General features: G+C 45.1%; 1 protein-coding gene across 1 annotated transcript in view; it reads left to right on the top strand.

Annotated features, from left to right (window-relative positions):
- Nucleotides 1-22,298, top strand: part of LOC147896462 (long chain acyl-CoA synthetase 4-like) — a 130,151-nt gene extending 107,853 nt beyond the window's left edge. Inside the window, exons 13-19 of the mRNA XM_087382022.1 lie at nucleotides 5,194-5,269; nucleotides 19,965-20,082; nucleotides 20,192-20,437; nucleotides 20,553-20,692; nucleotides 20,773-20,955; nucleotides 21,039-21,158; nucleotides 21,896-22,298. Coding sequence (XP_087238148.1) covers nucleotides 5,194-5,269; nucleotides 19,965-20,082; nucleotides 20,192-20,437; nucleotides 20,553-20,692; nucleotides 20,773-20,955; nucleotides 21,039-21,158; nucleotides 21,896-21,943 — 931 coding nt within the window. The 3' untranslated portion in view covers nucleotides 21,944-22,298. The remainder of the gene's footprint in view (nucleotides 1-5,193; nucleotides 5,270-19,964; nucleotides 20,083-20,191; nucleotides 20,438-20,552; nucleotides 20,693-20,772; nucleotides 20,956-21,038; nucleotides 21,159-21,895) is intronic.
- Nucleotides 22,299-25,362: the final 3,064 nt, after the last annotated feature.

Below are 25,362 nucleotides of genomic sequence, written 5' to 3'. Positions count from 1 at the left end.
GCTTCAAACCATAGAGGGCTTTTCTCAGCCAACATACCTTGTTTTCAGAGCCAACAGCCTCAAAGCGAGGAGGTTGTGTCACATGAACTCCTTCGTGCAGATCCCCATGAAGAAAGGCAGTCTTGATGTCAAGCTGGTGCACTTGCCAATGGTGATGGGCTGCAATGGCAATGACACATCTAATAGTAGTAATCCTGGAAGTGGGAGCAAAGGTCTCCTTAAATTCAATGCCTTGTTGTTGGGCATACCCTTTCGCAACAAGACGGGCTTTGTGTCGATCTATGCTGCCATCATATTTCCTTTTTAATTTGTAGACCCACCGGGTACCACTGGCATGCTTGCCGGGAGGGAGATCTACTAATTCCCATGTGTCATTTTTCAAAATAGATTGTAGCTCAGCTCTCATTGCATCCATCCACTCTTTGCTGTCAAAAGCATCTTTATGGCACAAAGGCTCTTCATTGCAAGCTGTATAGCAAGGAGTGCAAACTCAAGAAAATGACCATGCATCTGTCTATTCCCTGATCTTGTCCGGGCAGCAAGAGGTTGATCTTGTTTGCTGTCCCTCAATGTGTCAAGAAGCCATCTGGGATTGCCTTTGCTATCTATTGACAGCTCTTTCTTCAATCAATGCATCATGAATAGTGGGATCATTTTGTGCTGGAAGAGGAACTCGCAAATCAGCATGGGGTGTTGGCTGATTATTGCTTGTTGGAGGGCCTGCAGGACTGGCTTAGCTTTGGAGTTTACAAGACGAGAAGCTGAATGTTCAGCAAAGATTACATTTCTACTGACAATAATGTTCCCAGTATTTGGTTGGTATAACCGATACCCTCTGCTCTCCTGGCTCTAACCAATAAATATGCATTTGATTGCCTTATCATCAAGCTTATGTCTCAGCTGCTGAGATGGTACATGAACATATGCAAGAGACCCAAAAAACTCTCATGTGGTGAAGGCTTCCTTCCTTTCCATGCTTCATAAAGTGTGACAGTCCTCAATGCCCTTGTAGGTGATCTATTCAGCACATAGTTGGCACACATCACTGCATCAAGCCAAAATTTATTGGGCAAGGACTTGGCCTTAAGCATGCATTTGGTCATCTCCATAGTGGACATGTTCTTCCTTTCGGGAACAAGATTATGCTGAGGAGTGTAAGGAGTAGTGCATGAGTGAACAATGCCCCGTGATACTTGACAAAGGTCAAGGACCTCATGGAACAACTTGCCAATATTGATGAGGTGGTCCAAATTCTCAGCTTGTCAGTACCACATTGAATGGGCTGCCAGATACATATCAAGGGTTTGCTACAACCCTTCTACTAGTAGCCATGGGTAATCCAGACCACTATTCCTTTGATCAGTTAGTTACTTTGCTTTTGCAGGAAGAGCAAAGTCGTGCTAATAGGAAAGCTACCATTCCTGATCATGCATTTGCTTCACAGCAGACAGGAAAAGGCAAGGCTTCCAAGCCTATGGGCAAGCCTAAATATGCGCCTAACGGTGGCAATTCCTCCAATGCATCTCAAAATACAGCAAATAAGTCAAAGAAGAAAAGATGCAACTATTGTCGCAAGCCAGCGCATGAAATTCAGAATGTAGGAAGCACATTGCTTCAGAGAAAAAGAAAGCAGGATTGACAGTCAATGCCTCACATGCAATTGAATCCCAAAAGCGAGCAGATGCCTCACATGCACATGCTCTCCAGGATGATTGGGCATGGGCTGTCCATTGCTCCTTTGATCCCTCCAAAGTTGATGCATTCTTTACTGCTAATGATGCTCAGTCTTGGTATTTTGATAATGGTGCTTCCAAGCACGTCACATCTTGCAGACAGTTGTTTCATTCCTTAGCTAATGCACCTCGAGGGGGGGCTGTCACATGTGCTAATAATGCTTCCTATGCTGTAAAAGGAATTGGAGATGTGCAGATCACGTCCATTTTAAGCCATCCTGTCACTTTGACAAGATATGCCACTTCAGGTTTCAAAGTGATTTTTGATGGCTACAGATGCCTAGTATATGATCTTCGTGATGACAATGCCATAGTTCTCACTGGCACTTTGCAAAAGGGGCTTTATCACCTTGATCACCACTCAGCTGCACTTTCTTTTGAAGCATTTGCAATTTCAGATTCACAGCTTGCTGAAACTCATCTTTGGCATGAGAGAATGGGTCATCTCAATTATAGAGCTCTTGCAAAGCTACATTCACAGCAGATGGCAAATGATGTACCTCAAACTCACACAGTTTCCAAACATGTGTGTGAGGGTTGTCTTTTGGGTAAGATGCATCGGTTTCCTTTTCAAAAGAATTGTCCAAAATTCTCACAAAGGAAATTGCAGCTAGTGCACAGTGATGTTTGTGGTCCAATGAGGACAAATGCCATTGGAGGGCACAAATATTTAATGACTCTAATTGATGGCTTCACAAGATATTGCTGGGTATATGCTTTAAAAGCGAAATCTGAAGTGTTCTCATGCTTTCAAAGGTGGCTGAATATGGTTGAGAAGGAATCAGGATGCAAGCTTGTCACCCTCAACACAGATAGGGGGGGAGTGTATATGTCAAAGGAGTTTGATGCATTTTTGTCTTGCATCCATAGAGTCACCTTCATTCATGCTAACTTCTTGCAATTGCCTTTTTAAATATGCAACATGTGCCTCATTGTGAATCTGATAAAGAGAAGCCAATTTGTCCCAAGCATCCTTTGGTGTCCTGCATGACCGGATGTGGGGAATAATTATTTTCTTGCATGATAAAGCAATACAGGTATGTGCATTTGCATCTCTTGCATCCCATCTTGTTTGTTCCTAAGTTGGAGGAGCAGCAATAGGGGTGCTAGAGGATAAAGCATCAAGAGGAGTACCCTCTACAGAAGGACCAGCAGTAGGGGCAGCCACTGTAGCATTGGCTGGCCTCAGATCAACCCGAGAAACAATGTTCCAAAAATGCCTTGCAACAAGAATATGTTTCATGAGATAAGACCGCATCGGGTAGTTGGTGCCATCCAACTTATCATCTTCACGAAGAATGCCAAATAAATCATGATTGTTGCCAGCCATTGCAAATGGGATACCTTGAAAAGAAAAGACCTGAAAACACAAAAGCCTCAAGGCTATCACTGCAAAGAGCTGGCTGTCCAAAAGTGACAGCAAATGTTTTAAGTGAATGTCCTGCAAATTTCCAGCCCAAATCAAAGGGCAAATCTAAATTTGACCCAAATGTGATTGTGTCAGGCAATGACCACTGCAAAAATCAGCAAATTTGGCAAAAGCCCCAAATGTAATGAGGGCAAAAAAGCCAAAAAGAGGGAAAATACAGAAAAGCCCCAAATTTTGCTGAGATTTTGCAAATGTGACCCAATGTCTTGCAATCTGACCCAATGTCCTGTAAATGTGACCCAATGTCCTACACCAATCTGAAGAAGATATTGCAATCCAAATCCGAAAGCTCCAATGTCTTGCAAGAAATTGCAACCAAAAGAAGGAAATGAACTGAAAAACTCCAAATTTGCCAATGTCCTGCAAAAGCCTCAAAAATTGCAAAATCGAAGCCCGAATGCATAAGCCCCAAATGTCAGCAAAAAATTGCAGATCTGCTACAATGTCTACTCTGGACAGTATGAAATAGTATGGAGCTGTACGGACGCTGAAGTACGAAAATGTGCGGGAATCGAAAACTGTACGAAAATCCATACAACTGTACGGACAGTACATCTATACGGGACAGGTTCTGACGCGTTGTATGGACGACCGTACAGAATCGTATGGACAGAGAAAAATTTTCCTCCCTCGACAATTGACGCGCCATACACAAATCCGTACAATTGTATGAAATTGTACGGACAGCAGGTTGTGTCGGAGCTGTGCGGGACGTCCAGTGGCTGAGCTTGACGATGGAGCTAAAGTGCGGGACCTGGAGCTGGAAGCAAAAAGCTAGGAGTAGGGAGCAGGTCCAGGAAGGAAGTGCTCTAATACCACTATAGGCTCACGGAAGCAAAAGAATGCACAAGAGTGGAGCAAGAAGTGAAAGCCGTCACATCAACTAGTGAAATGAAAATGAAAGTACAAAGTTACTATAAAGAGAACCCTAGGACCTAGTGTCCTAGTGGTACCACTTGTACTAGGTGTCATAAGACACTAAAAGTACTAGGTAACCTAAGTGCCAATAACTAAAGCTACATGGCACATACCAGGCCCAGAGGACATCAATACGACTGGGAGAAGATGGCCTACATGGACTTTATGGACACACAGGAACTGTAAAGTCTTTGGTGATCCTATATTTTCCTTGTTTGGTTTTTTTAAGCGTTCTTTGCAGCAATCCTTCTTTGATTGCTTGCAGATGCGCTGCATAGATCATGATGTATATCTAGCATACACTGAGATTTTCAGTTGATGTAATTTCGGCTGCCTCATTTTGAGGTCGCTACTCTTGTAATATAATCAATCCAAAGTTTTCACTAAAAAAAAAGAGTGTGTGAGATTTTTTTCACAAAAAAAAGTGTGATTTTCCTTTTTTAAAGTGTGTGCGAACGCTGTAAAAATAGACATCAAGAACCTATGGACCTTCTGTAAGGACCTCAACCATCAAGTGTTTGGTCATCCAACTCTTGCTTTAAATATCAGTTCTTCCGGGCATTGCTACTGCAATCATTCTATGATTGTCTACATGCGCAGGATGTAGACTATCTTGCTTTCTTGTCATATAATATATCTTCTATGATTGTCTACATGCGCGGGATGTATACTATCTTGCTTTCTTGTCATATAATGATATCTTTTGATGCTTGTAACTAGAGGTCCCTGCTTTTGGGACTTTTTATTGTAATATAATCGTCAATGGATTTCACCCAAATAAAGTGTGTGTGTGTGTGTGTGTGTGTATTTGTCCTATATGGACATTTTCGCTTGATGTAATATTTCAGCTTGCCAGTTTTTTTTTCCTGGTTAGCTATCTTGTAATATAAAGCATTGAGAGTTTTCACCAAAAAAAAGTGTGTGTGTGTGTGTGTATGGGTGGGTGGGCATGCCCAAATATATAGATGAAATGCAAATTTTAATATAGATATGTATATTGAAAGATGCCAATCTTGTTCCAGATCAATATTTCAAATGTTGTTTTCATGTAAAACATTACAACCTCTGTAATACAACTAACTTAATTGTTGCTGTACTGTGTATTAACACCAGCAAACTTTTCTGGATGAGAATGGGTTACAACCAAGACAAAGCCTCACCTCTGGCAGATTATCTGATTTTTCAAAAGGTGAGATATTGTTTTCGTTTTTTGTAATTTTGAGAGGAAAGGCTTGCTATTGTCACATTTCCATCAACAAGATTTCTGTCTTTGCGTTCTAAAGCAAGCATGAATAGAGGGGATAGTACTGTTTTAAACTCAATTGCAGAACATGTCTTCAATAGGTTACCAATAATGCACCCAGCAAAGGTGCTTCAGTTTTGTAGAATATAAAAATTCCACAAAAAATATAGAGCATTTGACACTTTTTTGCTACTTTTTTATAGTCACTGTTCTCTCATCCCCTCCCTTCTCTCCTAAGCTCTCTCTCTTGTTTTGGTTGACGTTTGCTAACATTCGTTTGGATTTCCTTATAGGTAGCAATGAGGTTTACTACTTTTTTATAGTCAGTGTTCTCCTCTCATCCCCTCCCTTCTCTCCTAAGCTCTCTCTCTTGTTTTGGTTGACGTTTGCTAACATGCGTTTGGGTTTCCTTATAGGTAGCAATGAGGTTTGCATTCTTCCCCTTATCTTGCTGGAATAGGGTTTCCATGTATCACACTATCTCTCAGATCTCACTTCTCTCAACATGTGCAAACAAGTAGATTAAGAGACAGTGAGACGCTTATATAGGAAACGAATCGTACATTACCATGCTCACGGCTTGTGGGCTGTTCTAGTACAATAGTGACTTGCAAAACGATCCATGTGTAGGCAGCGTGCTTGGCATACCTACAGCTGAATGGCTTCAACTACCTAGCAAAACTAAGCAGCTGTTTCCCCCCTCCCCCCGAGAAAGGAACCTTCTATTAGATACTTTGAGAACACAAATTCAGCAATCCAAAAAGGTGTTGAAATGAAGGTGCTGGCCATCCCAGCCTGCCTCGCAGGTCTCAGTTCAACGGCTCAGCTATTCTTGAAGCGGGGGCCAACAGCCAGGGGGAGGAGTGTACAACCAATGGATACCTTGATCCATGAAAGTGTAGAAGGTGCTTGCAGGGCAAGCCTTGCAGAACCGCTCATGCCTCTTGGCTTTCTTCATGGAATTCTCGGCCAAATGGTTCACAAGGTATAGATGATTTCATGCCAAATACGGACAAGGGTGGCCATTGGTCGAGTCTCCTACCTGCCCATGACAAGATTTCAACGACCCACCTAGATGTGCTAGGCCAGGCAACAATGCGGGCAATCGTCTCCCAGGTGTTGTCCTCCAGCAAGGCCTTTGGTCGTCATTTTGTTGGGGGAGAGGCATCACGGATGTCCAAGCTACCATCAATGAGGTAGGCCGGTGATGTCACCTCTATGAAGAAGGCATACCTCCCCTTTGTCAGCCACACCACCATCCCCTGAGTGAAAACTCAACGACTACTCCATACCACCTCCCAAGTGAAAACTCGATGGATCGTCCATACCATGGCTAGGATCCTAAGGAGCCCAACCAAATCCTTTGAGCCACATTGAAGACGTTGTCCAATGCTCCTCTCCTAGACAAAACGTGTAAGCGTGTCATGAATCATCAGGGAGGTTTGGTGCAACCACAAGCTCAAGTCCTTGGCTAGGATCTTGTATATGGCGTCAAGGAGAACGATTAAATGATATTGTTGCATATCCGTCTGATCGCGTTCCTTGGGATCAAAGAAGTCCACCCTAGACGACAAGAGACTAAGGCACTTGCTTCGGAACATAAATCTCTTGAAATACTAGCTGTAGTGTTGGGGTGGCCACATGCCCCAAAAGGTGCAAAGAAGCATTGGGGGAGACCATCTCCTCCTTGGCACTTCTATATTGGGTTGGCCTTGAGGGCCTCCAAAAGCTCCTCATTCATGAAGGGAGTCTACCTCATCATAATCGAAGAGACTAATAAAGGGATGTGGCCCACATCTCCTCCCTTGCACCTGCATTTGCAAGATCTCTCCCTTTGCTTGGAAAAGATGGCTTAGAAAGTGGTGGACAACTCTAGAATCTTCTAGCTATATGAGTCAAGCTTGCCCCTACTCATCATGTTGCCTTTGAAGCTATGCCCTGGTTGAAGCGGATCCATTGTGTAGAAAACCCAGCCCAATTCATCCTATCCAACCTCACCATACCCATCAAGCCCGCAAGAATGGTATGAATACTCCGACCGTCTTACCTAAATCTCTTCGAGGGACAACTAAGCACTCTCTCATATATCGGCTAGCCAAGGGAGTATGCCTCTTGCTATCTCAACCTCACTATGGATGCCAGGTCACTCCTAAGAGCCTTCTCACATGCTTGTAGAGCTTATATGTGCCTCAAAGCCTGGGTCTGCATCCCTAAGCTACTCCTCTATATAGCCTTAGTTGTCTAAAGGGCCTAGCCATGCTGTGGACCGGCTTCATCTAGGATCCAATTCTAAGCTATGGTGTGTTGAACCTCTTTCTGAAACAACAAGTTTGGAATCCAATCCTCATTCCGAAAACTTGATCGAGGCTTCTCCAAATGCATGAAAATTGGAGAATGGTTGGACATGGTTGTACGTCCCAAGATGCCTATGCATCCCCACTACGCAAAGCCCAATCTCCAGTGTAGAATCTATCCAAATGTTCTAGTAGACCATGTTGACATCTTTGATTGAAGGATAAGAGATGTTGCCAAGGAGTTGAATAAACTCAAGCTTGTGCCAACCATTTCGACCATGGATGAAAGAAATATTAGACCCCTTTGTAAAAATATTAGGTGCGTTCAACGGGTATTAGAAAAACCTTGATCTGTAAATTTTGTATGGATGCCCACCTCTATCCAGAGCCCAATCATCCACATAAAACTGTCAATCCGTGCATGGATAGGCATCTACACCCTCCTATTGACCAAGAAAACAGAAGTGACTGTGGCTAAGTTTGAAAAGCATCATCATACCAAGCATCTCTGCCACTGAACTGAAATAGGAAGGCCTTCCACGCTGCTCTCTCCAAAGAGTGAACCCCACCTTCTCTGCCCCCTTTTTTATCTGAAGGCATCTTAACCATGTTGAAATCACCTCCAATAATCCAAGAATGTGCAATAGAGGACCAAGAGAGCAGTTCCTTCCATAGAAGGACACGGTCCCCTCTAATGTTTGGGGCGTACAGGTTTAACAAGCCAACCATGCATCCCCCTATCAATAAAATAATCCACTGAGCTCTAGGGGAAACAATAACCCTGTGTGTCCAACCACTAAGGGGAGTATAGCGGAAGAAATAGAAAATGCAAGTACCTCCCCTAGTACCAAGAGCAGGCGACCAAAAAGTGTCTCGTGAAAGTAACTTGCCTGACTTAACACAATCTCTGGCATCCAGTTTGTGTTCCTGAAGAAAGAGTATGTCTATAAGACCACCGGCTACACCTGCATGAAGGTGGTTACGAATTAGTTGCCTATGGTGGCAATGTGGCACACCACCTAGGCCCTGAATGTTCCAGCTGACAATCCTCATCTACGAGAGGAGGTTGGGTGAAAGACCTTTTACCCGACCTGGTGGCAGAGACAATCCTCTCCTGCGGAAAACCCCTCCTGTCAAGTGGAGGAAAATCAATAGTGGAAAGAATCCCCACACATATAGGAATCCCGATAACAGCCTCCCCTAAAGTGGAGGGAACAAACTCCTCCATATCAACTTTGCTATCTCTGCCAAAGCTGCAAAAGAGTTCTTGTGAGCCAAGTCCGGAGCCAGACTGCGAAGAATCCCTCCACTCGGTGGTGTGGAAGAGATAACCCCCTTACCTCTATCAAGAGAAGTAACATGACGATGCAAAGAAGAAGGGGGCTGCTGAGGTGGAAGATCAGGGGACTGACTATCAGTGTGACTGTCAGCTCTAACTCTCTCCATGGGTGAACCATGAGCATGTAACCCCTCCTGCTCTGCAACTAGGGGAACAGGGGCCAAAACATCAGCACCAGAAACTATGAATGGGACGTCACTTGCATATAAAGATGAAAGGTCTGTGGCACCAGTGGCATCCTCCTGTGCAGAAGTAGGCGTGGCAACCCTCACTGGTACCCAATGGGGGACAATAGGAGTAGGGTGTGCTGAAGGTCCTGGGCGTGCTGAAGGTGAAGGTCGTGGTCGAGTGGTTGGTGCTGAAGGTCTAGGACAATCTGTTGGAGGTCTGGTAGCACGTGTGGAAGGTGCAGGACGTGCATTCTGTGCCGAAGTGGTGGTACGAGAACAAGCTGCACCAGGAGACCTTTTAGGTCTTTTCTTTGTCGTTGGGCAATCTCTGGTGAAATACCCAAGAATCTTGCATATCTTGCACTGGTCCTGTCTCCCTGCTACCTCTATCCTCTATTTGAGAATGAGCCACGAGGGCGCTAGAGCATGATATGGTCATTCGTCCTGTTACGGTCAAAAACAATGACCCTAACTCGTGGCACTCCATCCAGATCTGACTGGCTCTGTTGCTGAAGAGGGCATGCTAGGAAGGGGGGATCTTTGTGACCAAACCGAACACGGCTCCAATAGAGGCAAGGAGTCAGTGGTAAACCTATGGTAGGCCAGGGAATTTGATGAAAAGAGAAGTGACCCGACTATTCTCCTCCACAAGATCAAAACCCAAAGAAAAGGGCGTCAAGAATGTCCTCCGAGAGCTAAGTGCCAAGGGATTGGCCTTGACCACTGTAGCAACAGAATCTGGAGAGTCAAGAACCACTTGGAAGAAACCTCGTCCTAGCAAGCGAACATCTGTCAAGTGACTTGCAAGATCTCCAAGTAACACTGACAGCATCCAATCCCTTGCTTGTAATCTGGAAGGATGGGACCCATGGATGCATGCGAAAAGAGAAGTGGAACACTCAACCTCAGTGTCTTTCTTGAGTTGCTGCAACTCGTCTTTTGAGAGAATAACAGTTTTGCGGCCGGTGTGCAAGCGGACGTTGATTGACTAAATGGGGATCCATTCGTCGATCAGGGCGGTGAGGCCCACTCAAACACAACGAGCTCCGTCTGACCCTTTTTGTGAGCTGGCGAAAGATCGAGAAGGGGCTAAGGGAGCTGAAGGAAGAGAAGAGGAGGGGAGAGGAGAGAGGAGAAGAGGGCCTAGGGGAGGAAGGCTAGGAAGGAAAAAGGGTGGGGCAGGGTAGGAGAGGAGAGCGGAGAGGAGGGCCTAGGGGAGGAAGGCTAGGGAGGAAAAGGGGGGCAAGGTAGGAGAGGAGAGCGGAGAGGAGGGCTGGGAAGGAGAGGGGGACGAGGTAGGAGAGGAGAGCGGGGAAGGAAAGGGAGGGCAAAGTAGGGTAGAGTAGAGGAGAGAAGGGGTAGGGTAGGTGGAGAGTGGAGAGTGGAGGAGAGGCTAGGCAGGGTAGGCGGAGAGGGGAAGAGGGCTAGGAGGGGAGAAAAACCAAAGCGGTCCCATGTATAGAAGAAGATGGCCACCCAAAAGAACCCCTTTGAAGAAGAAATGCATGGGATGTCTGTGGTGAGGATAACTGTATTAAGAAAACTCCATGTCCATAGATGGTCGGGTGTGATCCTATTGCAGAGCAAGGATCATATGTATCCAATCTTGGACTTGCTGACTAATGGGAGTAAGAGCACCAGTCACCCAATAATTGCTCTTTCACTGAGTTCTTGTACTGCATCCTCAACCTGCTGCTTGTCCTCTGATGTATTGTGATATGATAGGAAGTGGGATTCGAGGATGCTGCCATGGGAGCTTCTTTGGGTAGGCCTGGAAGGATCCCGTTACCTATTCCGCTAGCACTAAAGCCTGTGGCAACACTAACAAGATCTGAGGCTCAAATTTCCTCTGTTTGCCAATGCGGATGCCGACATACGTGGATTTCTAGGCAACAAGGTCAACTATCGAATCAAATTCATGTTGGGTTTCATGTTACCCAGGTCAGCTGGTAAGTCATAGGCCTCTATAATTTTTTAATGCCTTGTATGTGGAATAATGCTAGTGCTAGGGGATGTATTGGTAGTTTATGAGATTAGTTGAAAACCTTTTGTGGGAAGCATTGGACAAGACAAGGAACCTATGGGCTAGGGTGTCATTGTAGGCAATGATTCTAGAATGCTTAGGCTGAGGGGAGATTGGGAAGAAGTGCAGAGGGGAACCTTATCATGCAAGGCGACTGTTTGGAGTTGAGTTTAGGCATGGAGCCCTTGAAGAAGTTTCTGTACAATGGCCTCCTGCAAAATGCCCCAGGATACCGGGGGGCCTGACAATCCTCGTTAAGATGATTCTTTCTAGATGCTCCCCTTGTCAGACAAGGGTCATCCCTGATGTGAAGCTTGATGAGGATTCTCCATGAGTTCAGATAGGAGTTTGAGAGATTGCCTCTTGTTTGGCATCCAGAGGTCCATAATCTAGACTAGGTGATGATTGGCACCCACCAGTATGTCACTTGAGCCCAATGGGATGCAAGGCAAGTATGCACTTTCAGTACATCGCATTGGAGTACATTATTGGTCCCAAACACTGTCCTCCTTAGGAGGAGGAGGAGGAGGAGCTAGGCTGTCAGGGGGGACTGCCTCGTGGAGTGCAATCCTCTGGATGCTTTGACCCTGTATCCGGTAGGCTTGGGAGATTCACAAATCTAAAACGCGTGTCCTCCCTCTGTCAACTAAGCCACCATCCCCCAGGTGTAGTCTCTATGAAGACTCCACATACGTGTCATGATCTTGAGGGCTCCCATTCAGATCCTCGCTGCGCTACGACAACTCCACAGGCAATGCGGGATAGTCTCCCTAACACCATCGGAGCAACAATGGCACTGCCCCTCCACTTGCATTTTCTCCAACCACGGCCGATGGGCAAGCCTCCGTGGGCGGCCAGCCAGAAGAAGTATGAGATCTTCCTCGGCCGCAAGTTAGACCAAAACCGTGTCCAAAACCTGGAGTGCACATCCCGGGTCACCTAATCTCTCTCCCTCGAGGGGGTCCACCTCAACGAGTCCATCTGAAGCCTCCTACCAATCCGTGTGGTGCAGGAAAAGAAGGGAACCTCATGCACCGGCTCAGCTAGCCCTCTCCTGGAGGGCCAGAACCACTCTCTCGGATCCCACTGGACCTCCCTCAGGGGTCTACCCTCCCACAGCCAAAGGCGCCATCTAGAGACGTCCTACTCTGAGATACTGGGAGGGTCAATGTGCCACTCCTTCCCCAAACGTCCTACCACTCTGATCATCTGCCAGTGTATCCCATCAAGACTCCCATCCATCTCGTGGTCACTCTCAGTGAGTGGCTGAAGTAGGCCTCCAGGTCCTACACGGAAGAAGCTGGGGTGCGTGGTGCCGCGCTACATCAACATCCTCAAGGGAATACCAGTATGGGAAAACTACCCCAACCATCTGTTGTCTCTCCAAACGTGAAGTCCTTCCCACCAGGACTCAGGAATGGCTGAGTCAATCTCGCCCATTCGCTGCCCTATCCCTCGCAGATGCGCTAGTCAAGCCTCGCCGCTGTCTCCGTAGGTAGTCTGCTCCAATGGCCAAAGGATCCTGCTGGACCACTGTCCCACTGTGCCCAACCAATGTGAGTGCGCTGTCCGAGCATATGTCACTCTTGATCTCTGATCTTTGGGTACCACATAAGGGGCTGGCGCTCAAACTCCTCTCTACATCTGGGTGGAGCACAGATGAGACCCCCTACTAGTCTCTGCCATACCCTATGGAGACTCCTCATCAGGGGGGAGCCCTTCCCCGTAAGGGGGGCCTCTGAGAAGATCCATCTATGTGAAGGCTGCCACTGTCCCCCAATGCATGGGGTGTTCCTCAGAAGTCCTCAGAAGCCCTCGTTGTAAGAGGAGCTTTCAAGGCTCTGCACTTGGGCTGAGGCCATGAACCACCGATTACCCAGAAGGGCCCTGCTTTGCATCTCCGGATCATTGACACCCAAGCCTCCCAGTGCCTGTGGCATGATCACTGTCTGCCAAGCTACTCGGTCTTTAGTGTTCTTCGTGCCTTTTGAACCTGCCCAGAGGAAGTTCCGTACCAACTGTTGGAGCTGCCCAATGCATCCTTTGTGAAAGCACCATCGGGAGGCGATATACCAGGCCATGGCAAGAAGGAACTGGTTTGCCACTAAGGCGCGACCTGCTAGGGAGAGTTTCGCCGAGCTCCAATAGAGGAGCTTGCGCCGAACACTCTCAAGGACCAGGGCAATCTGCTGCTCCTGTGACGTCAATACCCACCTGGCATCCAAGGTATCTTGCCGTCTGGCCCCGCGGTATCCATCTGAAGCCAAAGTCATTCCCCCACTCACGGATCTTCTGTGTCTCCTCAAAGCCCGTGAAGAAGCCTATGGATTTCGTCCAATTGATCCGTGCCCTCGAGGCCTCACAGTAAATAGATAGGGCGTCTCTGACTCTCTCTAGACACGCTGTGGTGCCCTCGACATACAAGGCCGTGTCATTTGCAAACTCCGAGTCAAGTAGCTCCTCCTCCTGTATAATTGGGAGCCTCAACCCTGTGAGATCCGCCACTTGTGATCTCAAATAGTAGCTCAAAGCCTCCACCACAAACAAGAAGAGGAAGGGAGCGAGTGGGCAGGCCTGGCGGACCGAGCAAGAGAGAGGAAAGGCCTCGCCTGTGTTTCCTCCGATAACCATCTGACTAGAGCTCCTTGCATATAATGCTGGAATTCCTCTAACCCATCTGTCTGAGAAACCCAATCTCCTCATAGTACCCTCCAGGATAGACCACTCCACCCTGTCGTAGACCTTCTCAAAGTCCAAGTGAACGACGGCCAGCGGCTGTGACTCCTCCCTTGACCAATCCACTGCCTCCCAGAACGTGAAGATGTTGTCCAAGATGTTGCGCTCCTGGAAAAACCCAGTCTATGTCATGGATGATGTCGTTAAGATGGGGCCGTAACCGCAAACTTGTAGGCTATCTCATGGGCTATCCATAGATGCCACTTATACCTTGGTATGAGCCTTGTAGGCCTAGTTATAGTCAATTAGGACTATTGGTACAGTTAGTTTATGTACCATCTAGGTCAGTTAGGACACTTAGTCCAGTTAGGGCAGTTAGCCCTAGGGTTTTGTTATGTTGGCTCTCCCTTGAGCTTCCACACTTCAATTTTGCAGCAATCTATTACAGCATCTGTTTTTCTGCATTGTGCTTTCATTTTTGAGCTTCCATTGCTTCCAACACCCTAGTAGTATCAGAGCAGGTCGGGAATCCATTCCCTCATCCATTGACAGCTTTCCCAAGCTGTTTGGCAACCTTTGGAGCTCTCTTTCCTACTGGTCTTGCTGGTTTTCACACCCTCACGAGTGTTTGAGCCTTTCCAAGCACTTCTGTCGCGAAAAACCTCATTCTGACGCGAGAAGATCGCAATTGGGAGCAACTCTCGCGAAGGGAACTGGTTTTCAGTGCATTTTTCAGCCTGCTGCAGCAAAATGACCACACGCAAGCATTTACAGCATCTATATGGAATTCCATACCTATTAGAAAAAATTTGTACGGAAATCCGTACACCTGTCAAAATTCGTATGGAAATCCGTACACATGTCAGAATCCATACGAAAATCCGTACATCTGTCAAAATCCGTACACTGTACAAACTGCCAGAAAGTTCGCACGTGTGGAATCCGTATGAGTATCAAAATTCCATATGGGGAGCTGCCTCCGGGTATGTGCCAGTCATTTCAGGTTTTTCAGCATTTCGGAGTTGTCTCGAGCTGCGTGTCAGCATTTTGGAGCTGCCTCGAGCTATGTGCCAGCTCTTGGAGCCATTCGGAGCTGCTGAATTGATCCGGAGACTTCTCTTTAAGCCCTTCCCTCCTCATTTGGCATCCCTTTCCCTCGGGCTGCGAGCTTCTCTCCATTGGATCTCTGTCACTCCATTTTACGTGCTCTCCTCCTCGTGGGAGCACTTCTTTTGCTGTAATTCTCATTTCCAACCCTCATTTGCTCGCTTTCAAAGCCTGTCACTACTGTCCATCATTGGGTAAGCCGTTGTTGCATTGGCTTTTTTCAATTTCTGCTTCATTTGCATTTTGGGAAGGCCTCGTGTTGCCTTTGGGGAAAGAGGTACACCTTGGGACAGGAGAGTCTTTTGCGGACATAAGCTTTGAAGCTTAGGCTGATTTTTGGCACTTGATTCTGAGAGGTTGCCTTTCTCCCATTTGCTTTGCCAGTTGATGCATTTGCCTTGTGTTTCAGCACCATGTCTGGTGGCAAAGATGATTTGTTTGGGCTGATTGGGGCCAATGACAAGCTTGATGGCACCAATTATCCCACGTGGTCATACATGATGGGACATGTTTTGGTTGCCAAGAATCTATGGCATATTGTTTTAGGTTTTGAGGCGAGGCCTACACGCACTCTTACTGGTGCTACACCTGCAGCCTCTGCTTCTTCAGGTGATGGGTCTACTGCTATAGCTAGGACTCGTGCACCTCCTGCTCCAAGTGCTTTGCCTTCTTCACAGGAGCAAATTTAGTGGGATGGTCGTGATGCCAAAGCACATGCCTTGATTGCTCTTTCAGTGAAACGGGTTATTATCTCTCATATTCGGTCTTGCAAGACAAATAAGCAAGCATGGGATCAGCTTGCATCTTTGTATCAGGTACAGAATGAGATGAGGGTTGCTTATCTCTGTAGGCAGTTGAAAGATTTAAAGCTTGATGAGGTTGGTAACATGGATGCCTATCTCACTAATGTGAAGGATTTGAAAGAGCAGTTGGCCAACATTGATGAGATTATGCCTGATTCTCAGCTGGTTTCTAATACCCTTGATGGGTTGATTCATATCAAGGCTTTGCTACTACATTGAGGTTGGTTGCAGGGGGTGATGCCAATCATTTCTCATTTGACCAGCTTGTTGCTCTTCTTCTTTAGGAGGAGCAAAGTCGTGTGAATCGCAATGCTACTATGGCTAGTGATCAAGCATTTGCTGCCCATCATAAACACAAAGGTAAAGGTAAGGTTTCAGCTGGAAAGCCCTCTAATTCCCATGCTGATCATTCACATGGTGTCTCTTCTTTAGGGGATAACAAAAAGAAGAAGAGATGTAACTATTGCAGGAAACTGGGCATGATATTTTTGAATGCACAAAGCGCATAGCATGTGAAAAGAAAAAGAGAGAGTATGGTCTTGCAGTATCTGGTTCTTCTAGTGCAGAAGATCGACATGAGTCCGCTAATTTCGCACAAGACCACCGTTGGGCTTTCTTGGTTACATGTCAGTATAATCGTGATGTTCATGATGCTTGTATGGCAATTTCAGATGTTCGTGATGCCTGGTTCTTTGATAGTGGTGCTAGCAAGCACATCACTTCGTGCAGGAAGTTATTCAGCTCATTAGAGCTTACATCTAAGGGGGGAAGTGTCACATGTGCCAATAATGCATCATATACCGTGAAAGATATTGGGCAAGTTGCTCTTACTTCTGTCTCTGGTGGTATTGTCACTCTAGAGCATGTGCTTTATGTTCCAGGCATTCGTAAGAACCTCATTTCTATTTCAGCCATTGCTACATGTGGCTTTCAAGTTATTTTTGATGGGGTGAGGTGTGCAGTGTATGATGTTACACATGCCTCTACCCTGGTTTTGGCTGGCACATTGTCTAGCGGTCTTTATAGACTTAATGCTTATGACAGATGTTCAGATGATGATGCTGCACTTGCCGATGCACATGCCTTTGCTATTGATTCTACCATGGCAGATACTCATTTGTGGCATGAGAGGTTTGGACACCTCAATTTTGGAGCCCTGGTGAAGTTATATAAGGAAGATATGGTTATGGATCTTCCCAAAATGCATATGCCTACCTGAACCATGCTTGCTTGGTAAGATGCACCGTGCTGTGTTTCCCAAGAATGGGAGAGTTGGTGCTTCGCGTAAGCTTTATTTGATTCATAGTGATGTTTGTGGACCCATGAGGGTTGCAGCTCTTGGGGGGTTCTACTATTTTGTTACTTTTATTGATGATTTCACCAGGTACACTTGGATTTTCGCATTGAAATCCAAGTCTGATGTTTCTTCATGCTTCAAGCACTTTATTACCTTGGCTGAGAATGAGAGTGGGCTGCACATTGCTCATATTAATACAGACAGGGGGGGTGAATACATGTCGAAGGAGTTTGCTGTTTTTTTGGCTTCCCGTGGCATTAATTATCGATGCACGGTGCCTTATACTCCTCAACAAAATCCTATGGCTGAGTGGAAGAATAGATCAACAATGGAAATGGCCAGATGCATGTTGAAAGGCAAACATTTGCCTAATAAGTTGTGGTTGGATGCGGTCATGCGTGCAAATTACATCTTGAATAGATGTCCTACAAAGGCACTGTAGACTATCACACCGTATGAGGCTTGGACGGGTCGTAAGCCTTGCATTTCCCACATGAGGACTTTTAGATGCTTAGCTTATGCTCATGTGCGTTCACAGAGACACACTAAGTTGGATGATAAAGTTGTTAAATGCATTTTTCTTGGATATAGTTCAAAGAGCAGGGGCTATAAGCTATATCAGCCCCGCATGGGCAAGTGTTTTGTCAGTTTGGATGTTGTGTTTGATGAATCTTTCACTATGCCTTTGCTGGACTGTCAAAAACAGCCCGTTGTTGATGCCCCAGACATATTTGACAGCTTGATGGCTTTGTTTCCATCTGATGCTCGGGATGATGTTCCATCTGAGGTTGTCCCTCCTCCATCTGTTGGTCATTTACAGCCACATGTGCATGCAGAAATTCAGCCTGATGTGCCTATCATTGATCAGGATCATTTGCACAGGGCTCTTGACCAGGAAAGAGCAGAAATTCAGGAGCCTAAAAAGGTACCCTGTTGGCTCCTTGACACATTAAAAGACAGCAAACAAGACACTCCTCTGCCAGCCCGTATGAGAGCAGCTGTTCGGAAAGAGCATGCTAGTTTTGTTGCTTATGCTTCGGTTGCTACAGCATGCAATAAAGAGCCATTATGTCATCAAGATGCCTTTCAGAGTGATTGTTGGATGAAGGCCATGCAAGCTGAATTGGATTCTATCCATCAGAATGACACTTGGGAGTTGTGTGATTTGCCTTATGGCAAGAATATCATTGGAACTAAGTGGGTTTACAAGATCAAATGGAAAGCTGATGGTTTCCAACACTCAACAAAACTCAAGACCTTGGCGAGGATCTTGTATGCAGTATCAAGCAAAATGATCGGTCTCCACTATTGGATATCTGACCTATCTCCCCCTTTCGGGATCAAACAAATCCACCCCCTACTTAGGGACTGAGGGAGAAGGCTTGTGTCAAAAATCTCCTGGCAAGCTGAACGGAAAGGGGTGGAGATAATCTCCCAGAAGTTCCGAAAGAAGGCCGGAGTCAAGCCATCCTCACCCGGGCACTTCTGGAGAGCCTTGAGGGCTTCCGAGAGCTCCTCATCTATGAAAGGCTCCTCAAGTCTGCTACATAAGTCTTGCGAGACTACTGTCGGAACGTGATCCCAAACTAGCTCTCGGGCCACAAGACCAGCTGGGGTCATCCTCTCCGTCTGAAAGAGCTGGCTGTAACAATCGGTGGTCATGTTTAGAATCTCCTGCGGGTTAGTGTGCATGATACCTTGCGAGTCCCGGAGACATTGTAGCTGTGTGCCTGCCGATTGGGACCCAGTGGTCTGAAAGAATCGCTTCGTCATCCTGTCCCCCTACTGCACCCATCGAGCCCGGGAGGAGTCATAGGAGAACTTAGCCCGCTGCAGCGTCCTGAAGCTCGAGACGAGCTCTCGAATCTGTCACTAAGCCACTGAGAAACTAGGTCCTATTCCCTGAGCCTCTTGATGGAGGCGAGGTCTCTCCTCAAAGCCTGCTCACGCTCTTGAAGGGTCCTCCTCCGCCTAAGGGCATGAGCCTGCAGCTGCTTACTGCTCCTCTGAATCGCATCGGCCACCCACACAGCCCAGCCCTCACACGGTGCCATCTCTGACTACTCCCAAATCCCTACCATGACTAAGTGAAGTACCATTGGAGAGTGGTCTGACATCGTGGTACATGCCAGAATCCTGGTAGATCCGCCTCTGTGTAGTGCCCAGTCCCCAACATAGAAACGGTCTAATCTCTCTAGAAATCCATCATGTCTCCTCTGTCCAAAGGAGAAGATAAGGCTGCCAGGAGTCCTGCTGAAATCTGGCTCTCTCCACAGGTCTCTGCCACCACTGATCATTAAAAAAAACTGCTCCCAGGTGCTATGCTTTGCTGTTGGCATCTCAGAGAACGAGGCGCCGCACTGCTTGCCTTCCCCAAACTCCAGGTTGTTGAAGTCACCTCCAACAATCCAAGAGTCAACATCCGGAAGACACTCTAACAGCCTCCTCCAAAAGGCCGAGCAGTGTTGTCTACACGCTGGGGCATACACGTTCAGGATCCCAATCTTGGACTCTCCCATCCGAACTCCCATCCAAGCAAGGCATCTGAGTGTCGTGAACGTTCTCATAAGACCTGGCCTCTGGCTCTTATAGGCATTGCACAGGGAACCTAGGAAGCAGTCTGCAAGGAGCTGGTCCTCCCTATGCTGTAGTGGACACCTGAGTTTGCCACCGTAATCATAATCCTATTTTTGAATTTGCCAATGAAAAGAAGAGGCAGAAAAAGGAAGCTCCTGGTTTGAAACTGAAAAGATGTGTATATTCAAACTGTAAGGCTCTCAGTTTGTCTTTAAAGAATTTATGGTGGTCAAGCAAATTTTTGTAAAAGACCATGCACATGCATCAGCTAACTACAATAATTTCTTTAGCCTGCGGTATGCATATGATTCTAATTCTATTTTGAAAAGAGGGAACAAATTTGGATTGGAGTCAGGTACACAAAGTACTTGGAGGGCGTGTTAGGCTTATCATGTCAGGAGCAGCTCCCCTCGCATCTCACGTGGAAGAGTTCCTAAGAGTTGCCACCTGTGCAATGGTGGTGCAGGGCTATGGTAACTTCTGTGAAAAGATGGCTACTAAGGTTTAAAAAGAAGATATGTTGGTATGTTGTGATCCTGTTACTCAGGCTTATTGGACTTACTCTTGATCTTCCTTTTAAAGGCTTAACGGAGACCTGTGCTGGAAGCTTCTGTTGTGTCCCAAATGAATTGTCCATGATTGGTACGGTTGGACCTCCTTCTCCTAGTATTGAAGTGAGGCTGGAATCTGTACCAGACATGGGCTATGATGCTTTAGGTAGAGTGCCCAGAGGAGAGGTCTGCATTCGAAGCAAGATTATGTTCTCTGGTTATTACAAGCGGGAAGATCTGACGCGAGAAGTATTAGTAGATGGCTGGTTCCATACAGGTAGTAACCTTCAAAATATCAGTGTGATCATGACCTTTAAAAAGTTGAGACTTGTTGTGTGCACGCATATTAAGTTGAAATTTGAGGGAGTCTGTGTGTGCTTATATGTGTGCAGGGGATATTGGTGAGTGGCAGCCCAATGGTGCATTGAAAATAATCGACAGGAAAAAGAACATCTTCAAGCTGGCCCAGGGGGAGTATGTTGCAGTAGAACACCTTGAGTTGGTATATGGAATGAGTCTATATGTTGATTCGGTAAGTGTGGACCTGAATTAATTTTTAAAAAATGGATACTTTTTATTTAGTTCCATGACTAAGTTTTGTGCAAACAACAGATTTGGGTATATGGCAACAGTTTCGAAGCATCACTGGTTGCTGTGGTAGTACCCAATGAGCAATCACTTCAGAATTGGGCAGAAGCCAATGGATTGAAAGGTGACTTGCCAGAGCTGTGCAAAGAGAGAAGAGTTCAGGAGTTTTATCGTAGTGAGCTGGCAGCATTGGGCAGGAAGCAGAAGGTAAAGTGATCTCAGAAGGTTGTCTCCATTTTACCAACAATTAGAGCCTGTTGGACGTTCTTAACTCGGGAGCTCTTCTGCAGTTGAAGGGGTTCGAGATTCTGAAAGCCATTCATCTAGAATCCATTCCTTTCGATATGGAACGTGATTTGCTTACGCCCACTTTCAAGAAGAAACGACCTCAATTATTGAAGTATTATCAGGTGTGCTTTCTTGCTCAACTGTGGTTGGTCTATATGTATGTATTTATATATACACTCAATATGAAATATGCCACCCCCCGCCCCCCCCCCCCGCGTCAAACAAAAAATAAAAAAATTACAGTAGTACTTGTGGATGTGAATGGGGAGGGTTGCTCATAAAGGGTGAAATATTAAAGGGTTAATTGGGGGGAGGGAGTGAAAACCCTACGCTTCCCTTCCTGCTCAGTCTCCCATTGGCACCCCTCCCTCAATCTCGCGCCGCCCTTCTTCTGCCCCCCTTCTTGCCCTTCACTGCCTCGCCCTCTCCCACCCTCCTCAGCCTCGCCTTGCACTAACACCCTCCTCAACCTCTCCTCTCCCGCTTGGCCCCCGGACTCTTTTGAGCGCTCTTGCTCAGTCCGCTCAGCTCCCCCCCTCCTCCGCTCGGCTCCCCCTCCCTTCTTCCTCTTCCTCTCTCTGCCGCACTCTGAAAAGTTTTTTTATGAATTAGGAGTGCAACATATTTGCTTGCACTCCATTTGGACATTAGGAGCCATTATATTTTGTGAAAATTAGAGCCGTTATGAAGAAAGTTAAGCTGCATGAAATTTTGTATATGTATGTATGTAGATACTCACTGAATATGACATGAGACTTATTCTTTATGAATATGACTCACTGAATATGACATGAATATGTATGTATGTAGATACTCACTGAATATGACATGAGACTTTTATTCTTTATGGTTTTCGTAGGGTACCATCGATGAAATGTACGGAAAATTAAGGCAACAAAGTAGCTAAAGCAGTTTGCGCCAGCCCTTTCAAGGAGTCACTCTGTTGGGTTTGGTTTGATCTCTATTATACGACTTTGTATAGCACAGTATAATTGTAATAAAAGGGATTTTACACTACGTCCAAACACACATTATTTTGCTATGTAACTCTCCCACATGGCTTGCTCGTATCCTACACACACCTTAGCCCTTAGGTATAGGGCCCCCAAGACAAGGCAAGCATATCTTTGTGCTAGTGCTGGTGAGTTTTGTCCCCCTTGCCTTATACGGGACCCTTAAGGGAAACCATAGTAGTTCTACCTTGACAAGAGCAGATTTTTGGGACACCAACTTGCGTAGGTTACTTAATGCATATTTGCAAGCATTCGTGCAATCTTCTGAGTTACGGGCTGTGAAATTTTGTATATGTATGTATGTACATGTACTCATTGAATATGACATGAGACTTATATTCTTTATGGTTTTTGTCGGGTACCATTGACAAATGTACAAAAAATTAAGGCAACAAAGTAACTAAAGCGGTTTGCACTAGCCCTCTCAGGTAGTCATGTTGTTGGGTTTGTTTTATCTCTATTATATGACTTTGTATAGCACAATAGAATTGCAATAAAAGGGATTTTAAGTACTCAATTATTTTGCCATGTAACTCATTGAGATGGCTTGCTCTTTGAATCATCGACATACTCAATATGACTAGTCTTGTCACTTGCCTAAGCTAAATACAATAGAAACCATAGTAGCTATAGTTCACATATCAACCAACACATACAATTGTGGCTATACATATATGAAGAGATTAGCCAAGGAAATGCAAAATGAACCAATAGTAGTAAGGCTTTTGTTAATCCTACTTGAGTTGTTTCAAGGACAATTTAGGCTTTCAGAATTCATGATAGAGTGCAGATCATTGTAATGTATGGTTGGTATAATAGGAATTCCAATCAACAAGTAGAGCTCCCGTAGTCTTGGCAAAGATTGAATGGGGATTTGTAAAGTTTCCTTAGGACCTTAGTTCACTAATAGCATCGGTTTGGGGTCGACCAGTCCCAATAATCCAACTTTCAAAACCTAATTAAGGATGCAAATTAAATCTTACATTAAAAAACACACCCTTCTCTTCATTAAGTGCTATGAATCTTACACAGTAGCATCCATTTAAGAGTTTCATTCCATTTTGGCTCATGTGTCCGAACTGACAATGCTATAAAGAAGTACTTGCCTGCTCAGTTAATTGCAACAACATGATCAGACACCCTTGATACATGTAAGAGATACAATGTCCCATAATAGGCACCCCTTGCTAAAACCATAGAGCCCTTTTGAATTATACAACTCTGAAAGCCAAAGGTGGCCAGCATCATCTAGTTGACCCGCTGAAATGAGACTCTTGGTCAACTTAGGCACATGTCTCATATTTTTCAAAACAAATGCAGACCAATTTGTAAAAGAAAACTTTGTCACCTGCTCTCACTATGTCACATACATAGTTATTTTCAAGATGCACACAACCTGTCTTTTCACCGTCATAAGTGGAGAACCATTCCCTATGGTGAGTAACATGGAATGAAGCACTAGAATTCAAATTTCAATTTTGGGAATATGCATCATCTGAAGTGGTAAGCAACTCTGCAGGTAGACCAGACATAAAGAGAATGTCATTGTCACTATCATCAGTGAGACTGCATTGATCTCCTCGATCTTCACTTTTTCTTTGTCCTCCCTTGGACTCTCTTCCTTCTTATTTGCACCCCAATTTGCATTATTTTTCTTATCCTTTTGCTCCCTTTTCAGACACAGAGGAATATTGCCTTAGTCTCCGCATCAAAATTCAGCTTCCAAGCTTAAAGCTGGTTGAAAATAATATTGAATTCATTCAAGTGAGAAGCAAGGAAGATCCCTTCCTTCATCTGCAAATCAAAAAACCTCTTTATCAGGTAAACTTTATTAGAGGCACTTTCCTTCTCATAAGTGACACATAATTTCTTCCACAAATCTTCTGTAGTTTGCTTATTTAGTACTAAGAAATAAACTGACTCTACAAGATGAAGTCTAACAGTAGACTTTACCAATCCATCCAACTTATTCCAATCATCCTCAAACATAGCTGCAGACTTAGTTGTAATCTCTTCCAAGGGTTTATTCTGCTTCTTTTGAACAAGCATCCCTTATCTTTTCTTTCCACAGAGAAAAGCTTGTCCCATCAAACTTTTTAATGCTATAAAACTCATTTTTAGACGTGGAAGAGGATACCATGACGTGCACCCAAATATGTCTACCACAATGGAGGGTAATATCATCAAAAACTCAAAGCTTAAAGCATCAAAATGCATTTGACTCATGTGTATATACTATGCATCCATATGAGCAAATGTGGCCCAAAAGAAAATGCCAACCTGCAATAACAAAACAATGGCAAACTCAATGCCAATAAGAGTCAAATGTCTCAAGCATAAACATCGTCCATGGGCATAAGCATCAATAATGTCTCATCCAAGAGAGCATAGCACTATCAGTGCATCAACTGCAATGTGTTAAGCTGTCCCTCATCATAAAATAGCATCTATGTGCTAAATGTTTCTCAATAAAGCATCCCACAAGGCAATCTGGGCCTATCAACGCATCCAACAAGGATTGCAATACATCTAAATAGCCTATAAAGCATCCACTGCAACCCAATGCAAACCATGGATGAGCGCACACGACTCAAATTGCAACTAGAGTGATCTGCATAAGGTATTTCCTAAAAATCATGGCCCCACGAAAATGATCGCTATCGAAAATAGGAACTGAGATGCCTCAAAACATTGGCATCACTGCATAATCAGACTCACAAGGCAATCTGTAAATACCTCTCTTTTGCTGGAACTCCAAAATTTCAACTGATGGATGCAAAAGGGGGAGTCAACCCTTGCAGTTTACTAGCAATTAGAAAACCTTAGGTAACTTAGACTTTAATGCTGCCAACAACTTATCATTCATAGAGGATTTTCTATTTATTTTAAAGTTTGTCATTTAACATTTTTCATTCCTACTTTAAATTTGTCTTATCTTCACTATGGAAAGGGGTGTTGTAATGTCTTCTACACACACACAAGAAACATTCTTGGGATGTCTCGCTCCAATCAAAGACCCTCAACAACTCCGACTCTTGCTCCGAATCAAGAACCCACTCCGACTCTCGCTCCCGCCTCCTAAAGAATACATTTAAGGCATCATGGCCCTCGACCTTTTGCATTGCTCTTATGAGCAAACTCTATTTTACTCCACTTAACTTTTCTTAACCCTTCCTAACCTCTTATTTCTATCATGTCACTAGTCTTCTACCCTCCCTTTTCTAAGGTTTTATGTTAATTTCCACCTTTAATCACTCGTAATTTTTCTATCCTTTCTAACTTTTTAAATGTTTTAAAGTAACCTTCTACCATA

The sequence above is a fragment of the Dipteris shenzhenensis genome, chromosome 11 (genome assembly GCF_047967505.1).
Source record: "Dipteris shenzhenensis isolate YYH24624 ecotype China chromosome 11, Dip_SZ_1.0, whole genome shotgun sequence".
NCBI lineage: Eukaryota > Viridiplantae > Streptophyta > Polypodiopsida > Gleicheniales > Dipteridaceae > Dipteris > Dipteris shenzhenensis.
The sequence above is the reverse complement of the archived record's forward strand: the minus strand, read 5'-3'. Positions and strand labels throughout refer to the sequence as shown.